General features: G+C 29.4%; 1 protein-coding gene across 1 annotated transcript; it reads left to right on the top strand.

Moving 5' to 3' along the window:
- Positions 1-6011: 6011 nt before the first annotated feature.
- On the top strand, positions 6012-7145 carry LOC107929345 (ethylene-responsive transcription factor ERF039). Its single transcript, XM_016860743.2, has one exon. It carries the CDS (start codon positions 6189-6191, stop codon positions 6825-6827), a length of 639 nt encoding a protein of 212 aa, XP_016716232.2. The 5' UTR covers positions 6012-6188; the 3' UTR covers positions 6828-7145.
- The last annotated feature ends 8951 nt before the right edge of the window (positions 7146-16096 follow it).

Raw genomic sequence — 16096 nt, forward strand, 5'->3', positions numbered from 1 at the left:
CATTGAGCCCAAGTAACCATATATTGAAAATCACACCGACTATGCATATACCCATCCAAACCCTGTGAGTGTGCAAAGCACAACGATACGATAAAACGTTTAATGATACTTCGATGCATGCAAAGCACGACTTAGCCAACCAAGCCCTGCGAATGCACAAAACGCTACGATACTTCGGGGTGCATCAAGCAACCCGTATAATACTATATGAGCTCGCGTACTCTATAGCGTGCCAATAATGCTCAACTAGCTTTCCGATAACATATGCAAGGTTTATTAACTAATACAAATAAATCTTTTTAACCATTTGCTTTAACAATATATATTCATATAAACATGTTTCAAATAAACTGATAAATATTTTATACATATTAAATCATTAATAATCAGCATATCATAAATCAACCATCAACAAGTGGCAACCTTAAGGACATTAAAGTTTGAGTTCACAAATTAAAGCAAAAGATGAAAAGAATGGATTGCATGAAACTGTGATTCCATGTCATCCCTATCCATTTCCAATAGGAGAGTGACAAATAAGATTTTTCCTCCTGATTTTCAACTTTGTTCTGCTGAAAAAATTCAAATCCAATTAAAAATGCTAAAAATGATAGTGAGTTTGAAGTTTATTTTTGGTAAGTTTTTACAAATTAAACATTCAACACAAAATTGCTTCAATATTTTGGTAATAACTTGAGCTACGGAATTCTATTTTGTGCCTATAATATACCATTTAGAAGGGAATCAAAAGATCTAGCTAAAGTAATTGCATGACTCAAGCCCCAAAAATGTCATGAAGGTGTACAAAAATGGCATGGAAGTTTGAAACGAAAATCTACCAAAATTCTACTTTGTTTACTTAAGGATACTTTTGTATTTTCTCCATTATGTGATTTTTTTCTCTATAAATAGATATTATTAGGTTAATACTTGGGGGCCACGTTAGATATAGTCGCTCTTAGTATTATTTTATTGTTTTGTTTTATTTATTTTATGCATTGTTAAACTCTATTCTAGTAAAAGAAACTTCAAAGTTTATTAGATTTTTTTATAATTTTTTATAATATTGTCTTTATGATTTTTTAAATAATTTTTATAAGTTTATATCAATTTTAATATTTTATTTTTTAATATTGAATAGTTTTTATCATTTTAGTGGTCTTTTATGTTTTTAATTATTTTTTATGATAAAAATATAAGATTAAATCAGAAGCTGTCACGTGTTGTCATCTCATTAGCCCATCATCTAATTTTAATGATCAACATGGTCAAAGACGGAAACCGTTAATGAAGGAGCTTAATTTTTTTAATTAACGACAAAGGCTTCATTAGGTGGGAATTTAGTGTAAGGGCTCAACTAATTTTTTTAAGAGCTTTTTTAACCTATAAGTCTGAAAATGGAGATTGTGAGGATTAATAAGTTTGAATTACATAAAAAAAAAAGAATGTAGCTTTAAAAAATGATTATTTGAAGAGTCAATATCGAATCATATTCAAACAACAATGGCATCAGAGAAAGATGGAATGCCACACTCCAAAATATAGAAGGCTTAATTGAAATAATTAATTAAGAAATGATTGAGGCTTGATGATTAAGTAATTAGTAAACTCCCTAGAGGTTTTATGTTCTATCCACTCCTCTCCTATTTTTTTCTTTTTATTTTCAGCAAACTATGATAAAAACCACAGTAGACCATATAATATTTGAAGTAAAAGCAAAACAAAAAATAGGTAACAACCTAATAGTTAAACATTCATTCTTCCCCTTACATACTCAAGTTCAAGTTAATCCAACCTCAAAATTGTTCCTTTTATTTTTCTCTTAAAATTTTCTTTTAAATTTTGACCCAAAACTTTGGGAAAATTTCTCTTGCCACCCTAGGGTTCCCAAACCGTAGATATTTAATCCAGCTTTCCCCAATTGAACTAGGATTTTGTTTTCTTTTCAAATTCAAATAGGATTTTCTTTCTTTTCTCTATTTCTTCTCTCTTTTCTCTTCTTTCCTCTCTTTTACATCAAAATTTACATACTCTACTGCTGAATATTTTGTTGTTCCAAATTAAAATATCATCCATTCGATCGTTTTGTCCATCGATTTTAGAGTTATCAACAATAGAATTCTGATCTTTGTCAAGAATCAATAAGTACAATTCAGTCCTGATAATTAAACCCAAATTCTCGTAGTATTTACATCTGATGCCAATATTTTGTTCAAATTAATGAATCTTTTACAAATCTTGTTGAAATTCCCAGTAATCTTGATAAATGTTGAAAAAAACATTAACTCGTGTATAAATATCGTTTGAAGGACCCATTTTAGGTGCAACGTGAGGGACGACGTTTGGGCTTCCGGTGAAAGGTGCGTGTTCCTTTACAAATGAATTAGGGCAAATCATGTTTAGGAATAGGACCACACGATCTGCCACATGATCGTGTAGGGCCACACGTGTGATAACATGGCCCCTCACACGACCATGTGCCTCTGAAACCCTAAGCTAGTTCGAATCTCACACGGCTAAGACCTTCCCACACGGCCTAGCCACACAATCGTGTAACCCCTCCATACAATCTATAGCATTCCACATGACCTGGCCACACGATCGTGTGCCCCTATTTTTCAAATTTTACAGTTTTGTCCAAAAATTTATAATTTGTTCAATTTAGTCTCTAAATGGTTCCCGAATTATTTTCAATGTTTTATTTTATTTAATTAAGTCCCTAATAGCATGAAAGAATCCATGATCTGATTGACTGAATTAATATAATATTTATATATTTGTATGAATTGTGAATAATACATGTGTCTATTGTATGTGTATTAGTGAGTGTACGTATAGCATGCTTTATGTTACCGTTAAATCGAATACATAAAAAGCATTATTTTTGCTACTGAGTTGATCTATCATAAGCATATTAATTGCTACTGAATCGAACTGTTATAAGCATATTGTTTGCTATTGTATTATTCCGTTAAAAGCATAATAAATGTTGTTGTATTGATTTGTTTTGAGCATGTCATATTGCATTGCCTGGGGTGGGACGATGTGAACGAATGAAAATTGACAGTTTATTTGAAAATTTTGTTCTGTATCCACAACCAGAGGCAGATTCCATCTGTGGGTTATTTGTTGTGTAATCCACAATTAGAGGCAGATTTCATTTGCAAAGATTTTTGTTGTGAACTCACAGCCAGAGGTAGATTCCATCTATGGGATTTTGCTCTATATCCACAACCATTGGTAGTTTATCCGCAAACTAGTAATGGCTAAGCCACAACCTGGTGTGTTGGTTATTGGAATTTAGGGGTCCTCCCATTGTGGTGTGTAGCAGTGGGGTAGGATCTTTTCTGTTAAAACCGAAACTGTATGACATTCACAAAAACATGTGCATGCAAAATTGGAATTTCTGATATGGCATATATGTATATGAATGTTGTTGAATGATCTGAAACATCAATACCCTGATATTGCCTCTGTAAATTATTTATGTGTGACATATTTTCGTATGCATAATCGTTTGCACGGATTTTCTTGTGATTAATCTCACATTGAGTGTCATAGCACACTCACCCTTTAATTTTCATCCTTACAAATAACCCACTAGGTTAAGATGCAGACGCGGCATCCGGAGGGTCTCAGCTCGTATTTAGTTAACAATATATCTTAGATTTATTATTTAATCTTTTAACTATTCAGACTGTATTGTTTTTGTTTTATTTTGAATTGTGGCATGGAACTTAGAATTTGAGTTTTATTTTATAGCTTGCATGACATTTAATTTGATTTTAGGACTTCGAATTATGAATATTAAGTAATTATGCATGAACTTCGATTTTTGTTAAAAACATAAACTATTATCACTTTTTTGTTGCTAAATTATAATTAAGAATTTTTAGTAGTAAATAAATTGGTAATTAACTAAGTTTTCTTCCAAAGATAAACAAACATTTTAAAATGATTATTTTCAAAAAAAACTTTGATAGCTTATTAGGCCATTTCAATTGCTAATGTAATCTTCTGAATTCGAGTCTAGCGTCTGGGTTGGGTTGGGGAGGTTACATGAAAAACTATTTAAATTGATGATGAGGTAATACATTATTATGATTTTTTTTTTTGTAAGTTGCTTGTACTATGCGAAACAAGCACTCTTAAAACAATTTTTTTATTTATTCGTTATTTGTTTGGTGCAGATGAAAAACATTTTGCGGATTTGTTTTTAAAAAAAAATTGAATAATTATTTTTTAATCACCATTATTATTGTTAAATGTGTTTATTAATTTAGTGTGAATATATTTTGTATTTACTTTCTTATATAATTTTAATTTTTTATGTATTAATTCAATGTTTTCCTTGTTTATTTGATCTTTTCTAGTTTGATATTGATTGTACGTTTGATTTAAATTATTTCAAAGAAGTAAAATTCAACTATTGATATTTAATGATGTTGTGACATAATTTTCAATCATTACAAATGGTGTAAAAAAAATCTTATGATAAGTTTATTAATGTTGATAATAAATATAAATTGTCATTGACTTTTTATACCATTTTAAAAAAGCAACTTCTCCGATTCACAAAAAAGTATATATTTTTTTTATGATTTTGTTTATATAAACAAAAATGTATAATTTATTATTAACTACAATATATTATTATTTTTTACTTGGTATATAATTTACACTTTTTTATTTTTATTAGCATTATATTTTGAAATATCAAAATAATTAATATGTATTTTAGTAACATTTATTAGTTATTATTTCAAATAATGTTGTTTTACATCAATTATATTTTGTACATTGGAAATAGTACAAATGTTTTAATTATGATTTGGATTTTTTTAATATTATTAAAAATTATTTATAAAATATCAGTGTTTTAATACTATATCTAAAAATTCCTTTTTATTATATTGGAATTATTAAATAAACTAATACATTTTCATTAAATAATTAAAAATATATTATATAAATACTAATTGAAAAACAGATATGACATTAAAAATTTAGATGAGAAAAAAAAAACTCTCCAACCACAGTTGTATTGTGATATAAATGCGTCGATAGAATCAAAATATTGTTACGTAAACAAACAATTGTGATGCAATTGTAGAAGAAATCTCACCTCGTTAAAAGTAATCGGATGAAGGATAACCCCTAAGATGTAGTCCACAAGAAAATTTAGTCCCATGATTAATTGACAGCACATGGACTCCCCTCTCTTTTAGGCTCCGGTGTACAAACGTTTTTATTTTCCCTTCAATTGTTTAGCTGCTTCGAGACGGACGAGATTGGACCATTTTATTGTTGTTTTGTTTGTGTCAGTGAAAATGCCCTACGAAGTTAATCCCCCACATTTATATATATAGTATGTTCCTAGAATTCCGGAAGTTGTTATTATAAAAATTGAAAATGATTGTACCCAGATTATGAATCTTCAACCTTCTCTCTTGTTACCTTTTGAAAAATGGCTTCAACCATACCATCTACTATGTTCAGTTTAGCATAATGTTCAAATTTAAAATATCTGAGCCTCTTAATAATATTATGCCATTGCTCGTTGTTCAATCTACTTATTCTGATGTTAACGATTCCTTCTCAATAATCTAAAAGAAACATAAAAGTTTATTTTTTGAAATTTTACAAATTTTTATAATTTTAAAAAGAATCTTAATATTTTTTTAAAAAATTAATTAATTATTGATGTGGCATACACATAGACTGTTCGGGGTTAAGCTTTCCATCCAGTTTGAGTTGTTTTGACGATTGATATAAGTTTAAAGACTAAAAGAGATGATAAATTAATGGAGGGCTATTTTTTTTTTTGTAAAATTGGATTGAAAGATTGAAAATTAAATGTATAATTGAGAAAAGGAAATGTGAAATTGAAAAAGGTTTGATGATGGAGGAAATAAGAGTGATTAATGAGACATGAAGGAGCAGGCAATTGCAAAGAAAAAGGAAGAAGGATAGATAAAGGTTAGCCGTGCATTATTCTGAGAATAATTTTATGGTAACAAAATAACCAAAACCGTACATCTTTTTTTCTTTTGCCTTTGGCCCCATTGCCTTGAAAAAACCTTTTCTAACTTCATAATGTGTCAATCAATTATAAGAAGCTAGCTACCTCCACTTCTCCTCCAAGCAATGCTCCTCTCATTTTTTACCTCCAAAAACAGCAATCCACCATGGAAGTGCCGCTTGATGTAGAGTCCAAGACTCCTTTCCCTTCATCTTCATCGTCATCCCCACCGGGATTTAAGTCCCGCAAAGTGAAAATTGGTAGTGAAAGCAAGGGAAAGGACGGGAAACAACCAACATACAGGGGAGTGAGAATGCGTCAATGGGGGAAATGGGTGTCTGAGATTCGCGAACCCAGGAAGAAGTCAAGGATTTGGCTAGGCACATTTCCTACGGCTGAAATGGCAGCCAGAGCACACGATGTAGCAGCTCTTACGATTAAAGGCAACTCTGCTTATCTCAATTTCCCTGAGTTAGCCCACCAGCTTCCTCGTCCGGTTAGTGCATCCCCCAAGGATATCCAAGCTGCTGCGGCTAAAGCTGCCACCCTAACCTACACCAAAAGCCATGGTGTTGAAGATGATCCAATGCTTCCTCGGTCTCCAACAACGACAGCAACATCTCAAGAAGAGTCACATTTAATCAATGATGATGAAGCATTCATTGACCTTCCAGATCTCTTGCTGGACATGAATCTTCAAATTGATGAGTTTTGGAGCTCAGTATCATGGAAGCTACATGATGCTGTTGAAACTGGGTTTGGAGGTGAGGAGCCCCGTGCCAGCAACTTCATTTTTCTTCAATAAAAAAAATGTAAATTTCCAGGTTCGAATTTCAAATTCTTGCTTACCCAAAATTCCAAACCTGGATTTCACTGTGATCACCCTCTTGTCTGGTTTCATTGTTCATATCAAATATTGGACATTGTAAATATGGAGTCCATAGGTACATATAAGGTCGGAGTTCTTACACAATTGTACTTTCCCTTTATTGTTTAGTCGACCACCATGGTTGAGAGGGGAAATCTCCTCGGCTTTGATGCCATATGAGGACATACACCCACCTTGCTAAATTTAGTAACGATTATGACACGGCATCACAGAATCCCATCATTTGCTGATGAATCCTTTTTCTTCATAAAATAATTTATCCGGAGGTAACACCTGTTTTGCAATTTTATTGTTTCATTTTCAAACAAGTGTGCCTGCATTTTGATTATCCTGCAGTCAACATTAGCTTTAGTCCCCACCACTTTAATATTAGAGTTAAGGGTTTCTTTTATTTCTTTTATTTGATTGGCAGACATAAACAACAAAGACCCATTAATTAAATTAGCTGTTCCACCATGGTTAAGTGGCACCTTGGCTTTATCTTCACCATCTTTTTCCTAGACTCAGAGTCATTGGTCACTTCTCCATCAATATCTGCCCCTATACCCTTACTTCTTGTCTATAACTAAGAAATGTCCAAGTAAATCACCTTCTTTTCCCTACCTTGTCCATGCATTTAATTTTAAAAATGAGTTAATTTTTTATTCGTGCAACAACAACGGTATTAAGGTTCAAACCACTAACATGATATCTTAGTTAAGAAGAAAATGATCACATCCATTTTTTTTATATATTTAAATAATCTAAATGTTATTAATGGCTTCATCTAAAATATTATGCATGGACCACTACCATTCATTTGATTGTAGAGTCTTGACAATAACCATGAGTGTTACTTGCAATGGAGCTTCAAATATATAATCATAGCTAAATTTGTAATTTGAGAAAAAAATTTGCAGTTTCAATGCATGAATATGAGTAAATTAGATGTTAAAGAAATATGCCATTAAATTTAACAACTCGGGTTCTGTTTTTTTCATTTTTAAAGGCATGTTCATGGTCTAATCCATATATAAATTGTTAGAATTGTGTGACCCAAATTCTAAGAGATTGCTTGCAAGTCAAGTTAAACAAAAATATATTTTCTTTCTAGAAGATTTAGTATTTATTAGTATAATATATTTAGCATTTATTAGTATAGTTTATTTGAATTACTAATTTAGCCTATAAATAGGCTCCTTTACAAGACACCCATTAGATTAGAACTCATAACACATTCAGAGAATTTTGTGTTTACGTTTGAGGGTTCTTTGTTTTTTGGGTTTTCGGGGTTTAGTTTTTATCTCCATCTTTTGTACTCTTCATTCTTTTGCCATTATAGTAAAATTATCTTTGCCCGTGGTTTTTTATCCTCTTTTGAGGGGTTTTTCCACGTTAAATTTGTGTGTTCATCTTCTCAATTTCTTCTACAATTTTTACTTGTTCGTTGCTTATTCGGGACGATCCTAACATAAATAATGGAAGGTATAAAAGGTTGTCTTGACTCGGCCACTTGGGTCATTGAAAGAAAAAAAAACTGTAGAAAGTATAGCATACAGATGGTCTAAATTAAGCCAAACAAGTAGCCAATTTTTAAATAATTAAATCAAAATTTTATTATTTTTAAGAGGTTAAAGTATAATTTTACCTTTACTAATTTAAGATTTTAAAAATTTTAAAAAACTAAAATAAAAATATTTTCATTTTAGACCGGTCCCTAAATTTGCCCTAAACAAGCATTGTGTAGAAATACCTAGATTTGTATAGGTATTGTTGAGGCTAAAAATGCTCAAGAGAAAGGGACTAGCTGGAGTGTGACAGGAAGTATCCTATGTTCTAACAGACAAATAAAGATTAATTTACAAACTGGGAAAAATCAATGCCCTAATATGGGATAAAGAGGTTTATTTTGTATCATCAAGAGACTTTAAGATGAATGATAAATACAGATACTTCTTTGTTGTAAATACATACGAAATTCATGCAAGGATTTTCGCTAATAGTTTTTTAAAATTTATAATTCAATTTTGATCTCTATGAGAAATAAAAAGTTTGTAATTTTATTTCTTTAAGAAATTTTAAAATTTTATATTTACGTATGATAAAATTTAATTTTAATTTTTTCAAAAATTTATAATCCTAATCCAACCAATTTTTATAGCCTAAGATTTATGAGAGATGCTAATTCTTTAAAAGCTTAAGTATATAAATTTAACATTTTTTTAATATGGTACTTGTATTTTTTTTTCAGTCCATCTGATATTTAAATTAGGCAAATGTTAATACAAAATAACCAAAAACCTAATGGTGCAATAATTTTTTAAGAATGTTAATTAATTTAAATGATTTTTTTAGAAAATTCAAAACAATTATAAACCATTCTTAAAAATCTAGAATATTAAAAATAAATTTAAAAAAATAAAAATAAAAAGCTAAATTTTTTTAAAAAAATTATAAAAATAAAAAGGTATATATTAATTCTAAAAAAATATATAAATGTTTAACTTTTTGAAATTTAAAAAAATTTAAAAAATCATTAAAATTCCTGGAAATTAAAAGAATTATTTTTTAATTAAAAATATTTAAAAAATTAAAATAATTTACTGAAGTTCACAGGTATTGACTGATTGATGATTAAAATTTATCAGTAGTCAATCCCAGTCAATTTTGGTCAATTTCAATCAAATCCGGTCAAAGTTTGTTTTCTGAATTTTTTAAATTTGAGTATTTTTCTTTTTAGAAATTATATATCGTTTTCTTCTTGAAATTTTGATTTTTTTTAAAAATTTAACTGATTTTTTATTTTTATAAAATTTTAGAATGTCTATGTATCTTTTTGAATTTTTTTTATTTTTATTTATTTTTTACAATTTTAATCTATTTTTTTTTAGTTTTAATTTTGTAATATATTTCTTGAATTTCTAAAAAAATTATATTTTGTGGTTTCTTTAGATTTATATATATTTTCAATTTTCAAGATTTTAAAATAAATAATATAAAACATTTTTTTGTATAATTTAAATGTATATTGATGAGATAGTAACCAATCAACTGACGTCAGTGTCACATGTCACTACACCATTGATTGTTGAAAAATGTCATATCGTAACAATTAACGTGTTGGCCTTACATTTGTTGGACAAAAACAAAATACATATACAACATTATAAAAATGTGTAGCAACATTTTGTGTCCGTACAAGGCAGACAGAATGGCCCCCGTAAATATGGGAAAGGAAATGGGGCAAATTTGTCAATTGAGAACCATCTTTTTGTCTTCTTCTCATTTTAACCTTTTGAAAAAGAAACAAGATTAATTTCATAGACATTCCAAACTTTTGACTCGAATTTTAAATTACTCTTAACCTTTAAAAAATTCTACTTAAATTCTCAAAGTACATTTAAAGTATGTGTTTCAAATTTTAACACATCTATACTGCGACATGATCATCTTAGATGTAATATATAGCAATTTTTTGTGTCCCTTAAATTTTTATTCAAGTATTTTAAATATGTTTCATGTCAATTCTAAACAAAATTTAAAAACTTATTTAATAATCCAGACTGGGGACATCTGAAGTAATTAACCAAAATAATTTTTTTGCAAAAATTTCCCTTATTATTTAAGCATTTGTAATTTTGTCTAGACTTTTATATTAATATAGAATTTATGCAAGGTTTAATTCTAAATTAATTAAGAATGAAGGAGTCATGATCCAATTAAGAATTCCTAAAGATGTGGTTGATGGCTTGTCCATGGGAAAGAAGTCTCATGCTGCCACCCCTTGCCCTAATTAGGTGGTCCTTAAGGGCGACCCATGTCTTGCACAATTTTTCTTCGTTGCATCTCATGATTCAAATAAAAAACCCAAGCATGAATAGTTAAATTAAATTTTCTAATTAAATGATTTACACAACCCTATTTTAAATTCATTAAAATCATGACGACTTTATCCTATTAGAATTTATTTATAAATTTATTTAATTATTTGAATAAAATTTAATTATGATAATTACATAATTTAATTTTTCACTTTAGACTTAATTAATTGATTTATTCAATCAATTAAATAATAATCCAAAAAATATTACATTAACTACCTCTTCGAGAAAATACATTTACTGTAATCCATGAAATCTATTTCTCATTTTTCATTGCGTCCATTCATTTAAAGTTATGTTGAACTAGCGAAGGGACCAGTTGAAGATATATGATTAGGACTAAAATAATTTGTAATTAAGTTTTGAATCTTTATTTATTAACTACAAAGTTTAATCATGGAGTTAATCTAGTAAAAGTACCATGATTGAACTCTCCATTATATAACATTATGGAAGTTACTTATTTCAAACTTTAGTCAAGTGAACTTGTCATATGTGTGTTACCTTTATAGGATATCCAAGATCCCTTAAGGTTAAATTTGCCCACCTAGTTGGATCCCTTTTATCTCATAATCACCAATGTATCTTTCGTAATGAAAATGACCATTACTCTACTTTTAATGATAAAATCATTTGTCTCATAAAAAATACTCATTACCATGTTTTATTTTTCATAATCCACACGATGACAATAAGAAAATATCATTTACTCTTTTTTTTATGGAGCTAGGATTCCAATCTTGTGAGTGAAGTCATATCATGCAAAAGTCAAATACACAACATACCAACTTTCGGTCCACTACCTTGAGAGCATAGGTTATCAATATATCAAAAGTACACAAGTCACTTGTGTCACGAGGCTAGAACTTTAGTCTCGCAATTAGTGCGACCTTAGACAATTTCTTTACTTTAAATCCGCCTAAGTCAGCCTAACTATCACAAAATAATAATTTACAAGGGAAATTCTCCAAGGCATGGAAAATAAAGCGGAAGCAACGAGAGAACAAAAAAAGCCACAATAAAGCAATGCTCATAAGGTGTTTGAGTAAATGCTCTCAAAGTATTCTATTACTCAAGAATGAAGTACAATGGCATGATTAGAAATGGAGGGAAGACCTCTATTTATAGTTGAGCTCCCCAGATCCAACTGTACAGATTAAATCATATCAATGGTTGAGATTACTGTCTATCTACAAGATGAGAGTCCTAAGAAATTTAAATTCTATACAATCTTATCCCTTAGGATTTACAATGATTACCCTGGTAATTCTACTTTTACTGGAGTGTTTCATTGGGCCACCAAAGATTTAAGTAGATGAGCTTCTCCATGGGTTCCACGAATTAGACTATTTCAAGTGGATTAAATGAGTCAATTTGATCAGTTGACCTTCATGGGATAATTTGTGTGCATTCGTCATGGGCTTTGATTCGTGGCTCGTGACACTCGCGTATACTTATTTACTTATTTAGGATTTTAGTAACCCACACTATAAATGTCACAAATGAATTAATCCATAAACAAGTCTAGGACTATTTTAACTTGGGCCATGTTTAATATATTTTTAGTCCAAACAATCTATATCTATATATTTTTTGAGTGAATCTAGCTTCGATAGCCAAGACAATCTATCTCAACAATTGGACTTATAGAAGACATAATAGTCCTAACTAGATTCATTTACTTAATTTAACTCTACCATTAATTACGGACTATTTAGATCGCCTACTAATACAAGTTATCTTTTTGCATTATAAACCGACCATGCAATACAATTTAGTATTAGTTAAACCTCTTATAATTAGGAACCAACATTTGTTTATTCATTGTACTTTATGTGCAAAAACTATTGAGAACAATCATACAAAGAATCTCAAATTAATCAATTTTAAATTTACACTAATAACCCAAATCCTAACAAGTGTTTGAGCAATCAAAGTAAACTATAAGTGGACGGAAGGTTTTAGTAAAATATCATTTAGCCTTGAGGCGTTGTATTGATGAGGTTGTAGGAAAAGTGATGTCTTAATTAATCTACTGTATATATATCAAATATAAATTTAGTTAGTGTTGTTAGGCAATGATCAACATCCTATTGTAATAATTGTGGTGATAAGAGAATAAAATTGTGCCAGGTTGTTTCGCTTTTATAACTTAGTTGCAATTGTTGTGGTCTCATTAGGACAAGGCTTTGCCAAATAGTGAAAAAGGAACATGACTTGATCAAAGGCTTGAGACACAAGCGGGTCAATTAATTGATTAATAATGTTGCTTATGTGCTTTGGAAATTTCTCAAAAGATATTATTCCAGTAATAATGTGAAATATTTTCTATGTATATTTACAAAAGGTTTTTTTTTTAACTCAAATTTTCCTTCGAGGAATGAATGAGTTAAAAGGTTGATTTAGTTCCCAAAGTTGTGCTTTTTTATTACTTTAATATTTGAAGTTATTTCACTTTAATATTGAAGTTTTTTTTTTAAATTTGAAGTTTTGCCACACAAAATATTTTTTATGTAGAATAAAATTTTAAATAAAAATGGGAAATTTTAAAAACAAAAACAAAATCCCAATTAGAAAAACAGAATCTTTTTACAAATTATAAAAAAATTAGAAATTATAACAATGTACTTTTCTTTTTAAAGATACATAAAAAGGTCAAAATTAAAAATTTTATGAAAATTTTTAATATTTTTAATTATTTTTAAAATACATGAAACATGACATATTGCTAAATTAAAAGAATTCTTATAGTTTTTAGGGGTTAAAATTATTTAAAAAATAATGTAATTTTATAAATACATAAAATTAAAAAAAAATTAAATTCACAAAAGTACTAGTTTGGACTTTAAGAAGTCTATATTCGGTGTTTGTAGTTGTCTCTCCTAACGATGTTATTTCTAAGGTTTAAATATGTAATCTCTCTTAAAACTATAATATGTCTTACTATTATACCAAACATTATTGGTAGTTTTAATTCATTTTAACATTTGCTTCATAAAATAGTCATTCTTTTTTATCAAACTTCATAAAAGTATTCTTTATTCTATATATTTTTTGGAGTAGTGGATGGAGGTCACAAGGTTTGAACTAACATCAAATACATGTCTGACAAGAGTTTTAACTATTACTCCATACAAGTCAATACAGTATTCTTAATTTATGGATAATGTGACCAACAAATTTCTATGTTATTAGACTCATATATTCTCGGCTTAAACAACAAAATGGTACCCAAACTTTTTTCCAAATTGGTACCTAAATTTTTTTTTGTCAGAACTGATACCTAAACTATTCAACCGTTACCCATTTTACTCCAATTGTTAGCTCTATTAGAAAGAAAAAAAAAGAATTTTCGCCAATCACAACTTATCACATAAACTTCTATTTATTTTACCCCATCTGTCAATATAATAGTGTTGATTTTACCATATTTTCTTATATTTTCTTCTCATCAAACAATTTTTACCAAATTTTATTACATTTTCTCATCAACCAAACACACACACGACACAAAAATCGATTGCTTCCTTGTACAAAGCTTCCACCATTTTATCATCTTCAAGCTTCAATTGCTTTTACCCAAGCTTCCAGTCTTCTTCTTTCTTCACTCGATTCTTTCCTTATATAATTATGTGGAAAACCCAAAAAGATCTTTAATCAAAGAGAATGCATAAAAAAAAGTCAAATCTTCACTTTCATACAATGGTAGAGAGATTCCTAAATCACAAAAAAAAAACAAAGTACTTTTTAAAGAATGAAAAAGTAATTGAGATCAGTTTGCAGATTTGTTCAACTGAATTTTTTCAGCTCATTTTCTTTTACTCTTTCTTTTATTTGCTTGAGCACTAAAAGCATTGTTGTTTCTTTTGAATTGATTGTTTGTTGTTTTAAATTAATTATTTGCTTATTTGAATCGATTATTTTGTTGATTGACTCGATTCTTTATGTTGTTTGAATCAATTCTTTATTGTAAAAATCGATTTATTACTGCTTAAATCGATTCTTTGTTGTTTAACTCAATCCAAACTCTAACACCATTTTAGTATCTGACCCTTTAATTCTATTAACTTTCAGTAACAAAAAGAACTTATAAAATGGAAACACCCTGATTTGCCACAAATCGATATTTAACATTGAGAACTTTCAGTAACGATGTTTGACATTGAGAAGTTCGATGGTGTCACAAAATTCAATCTGTGGCAAGTTCGGATGATGGCAATTCTAGTTCAGACAAGCCTGAAAAAAGTCGTTACCGCGAAAAACCTTTAGATCTAGATCAGACAGAATGGGAAGAGTTTGATGAAAAGGCTCTGTTTGCAATCCAGTTGTGCCTCGAATAGGGTATTGTAGGAGGTATTGATGGAGAAAACATCATTCGCCTTTTGGAAAAGGTTAGAAACTCTTTATGTGACTAAGTCTCTAGCTAACCATTTAGTGGTAAAACAACGTCTATTTATGTTTTGCATGAACGAATGTAAGCTTCTTAGAGACCTCATTAGTCAATTTATTACTCTATTGAATGATTTTAAAAAATGTTGAGGTTAAGATTGATGATGAAGATTAGGCTATGCTATTGTTATGCTCTTTACCCTTTTCATACAAGTCTTTTAGGGAGACCCTGATTTATGACAGAGACAAATCCTCATTCGAGGATGTAAATGGTCATTTGTTGAGTAAAGACTGTCGAAACCGTTTTTGAAAACAAAAATTTTGGTTGTCGACTTAAAAAACAAAACTGGAGCCGCCACCGATCCTTTATTAAGGTGTGATCGGCCCACCTTAAAAATAATTTTGGTTTGCGAAATTTGAGAAAATAGGTTCGGGAGTCAGTTACGCACGAGGAAGGATTAGCACCCTCGCAACGCCCAAAATTGGTACCAAATTGATTTTAAATGCCTTGGTGTCAAAAATTTGAAAAGACTTTAAAAGGAAGCTTTTTATTTCATGAATGGATTAAAATAATAAGACAATTCGTATTTCAAAGAAATAAAACACCACACCCAGTAAGTTAGGGCACAATGTTTTTAAAACCTCAAAACACCCGAATATTGCCTTTTGTTTTTGAAAATTCTTATTTCGAGAAGAAAATGTCATGACCAGTAAGTTAGGACCCAACATTCTGAATTCCCAAGAATAAGCTTTTATTTAAAATTTGTGAATTTGTTGCAAAACAAATACTTGGCTTCCTAAATTCATCGAAAAAAATAATCGCGATCCAGTAAGTTAGGACACGACCTCTCACGAGAACCAGGAATACCAAATATTTTAGAATTTATAAAATATGATGATTTAAATACTTTGAGAAAAGCAAAATATATTTTTAAA

This window comes from Gossypium hirsutum, chromosome D08, assembly GCF_007990345.1.
Source record: "Gossypium hirsutum isolate 1008001.06 chromosome D08, Gossypium_hirsutum_v2.1, whole genome shotgun sequence".
NCBI lineage: Eukaryota > Viridiplantae > Streptophyta > Magnoliopsida > Malvales > Malvaceae > Gossypium > Gossypium hirsutum.

Bases quoted from the DNA above. Each gene is read 5' to 3' on its own strand.
- LOC107929345 (XM_016860743.2), top strand. From the start codon at position 6,189: ATGGAAGTGCCGCTTGATGTAGAGTCCAAGACTCCTTTCCCTTCATCT.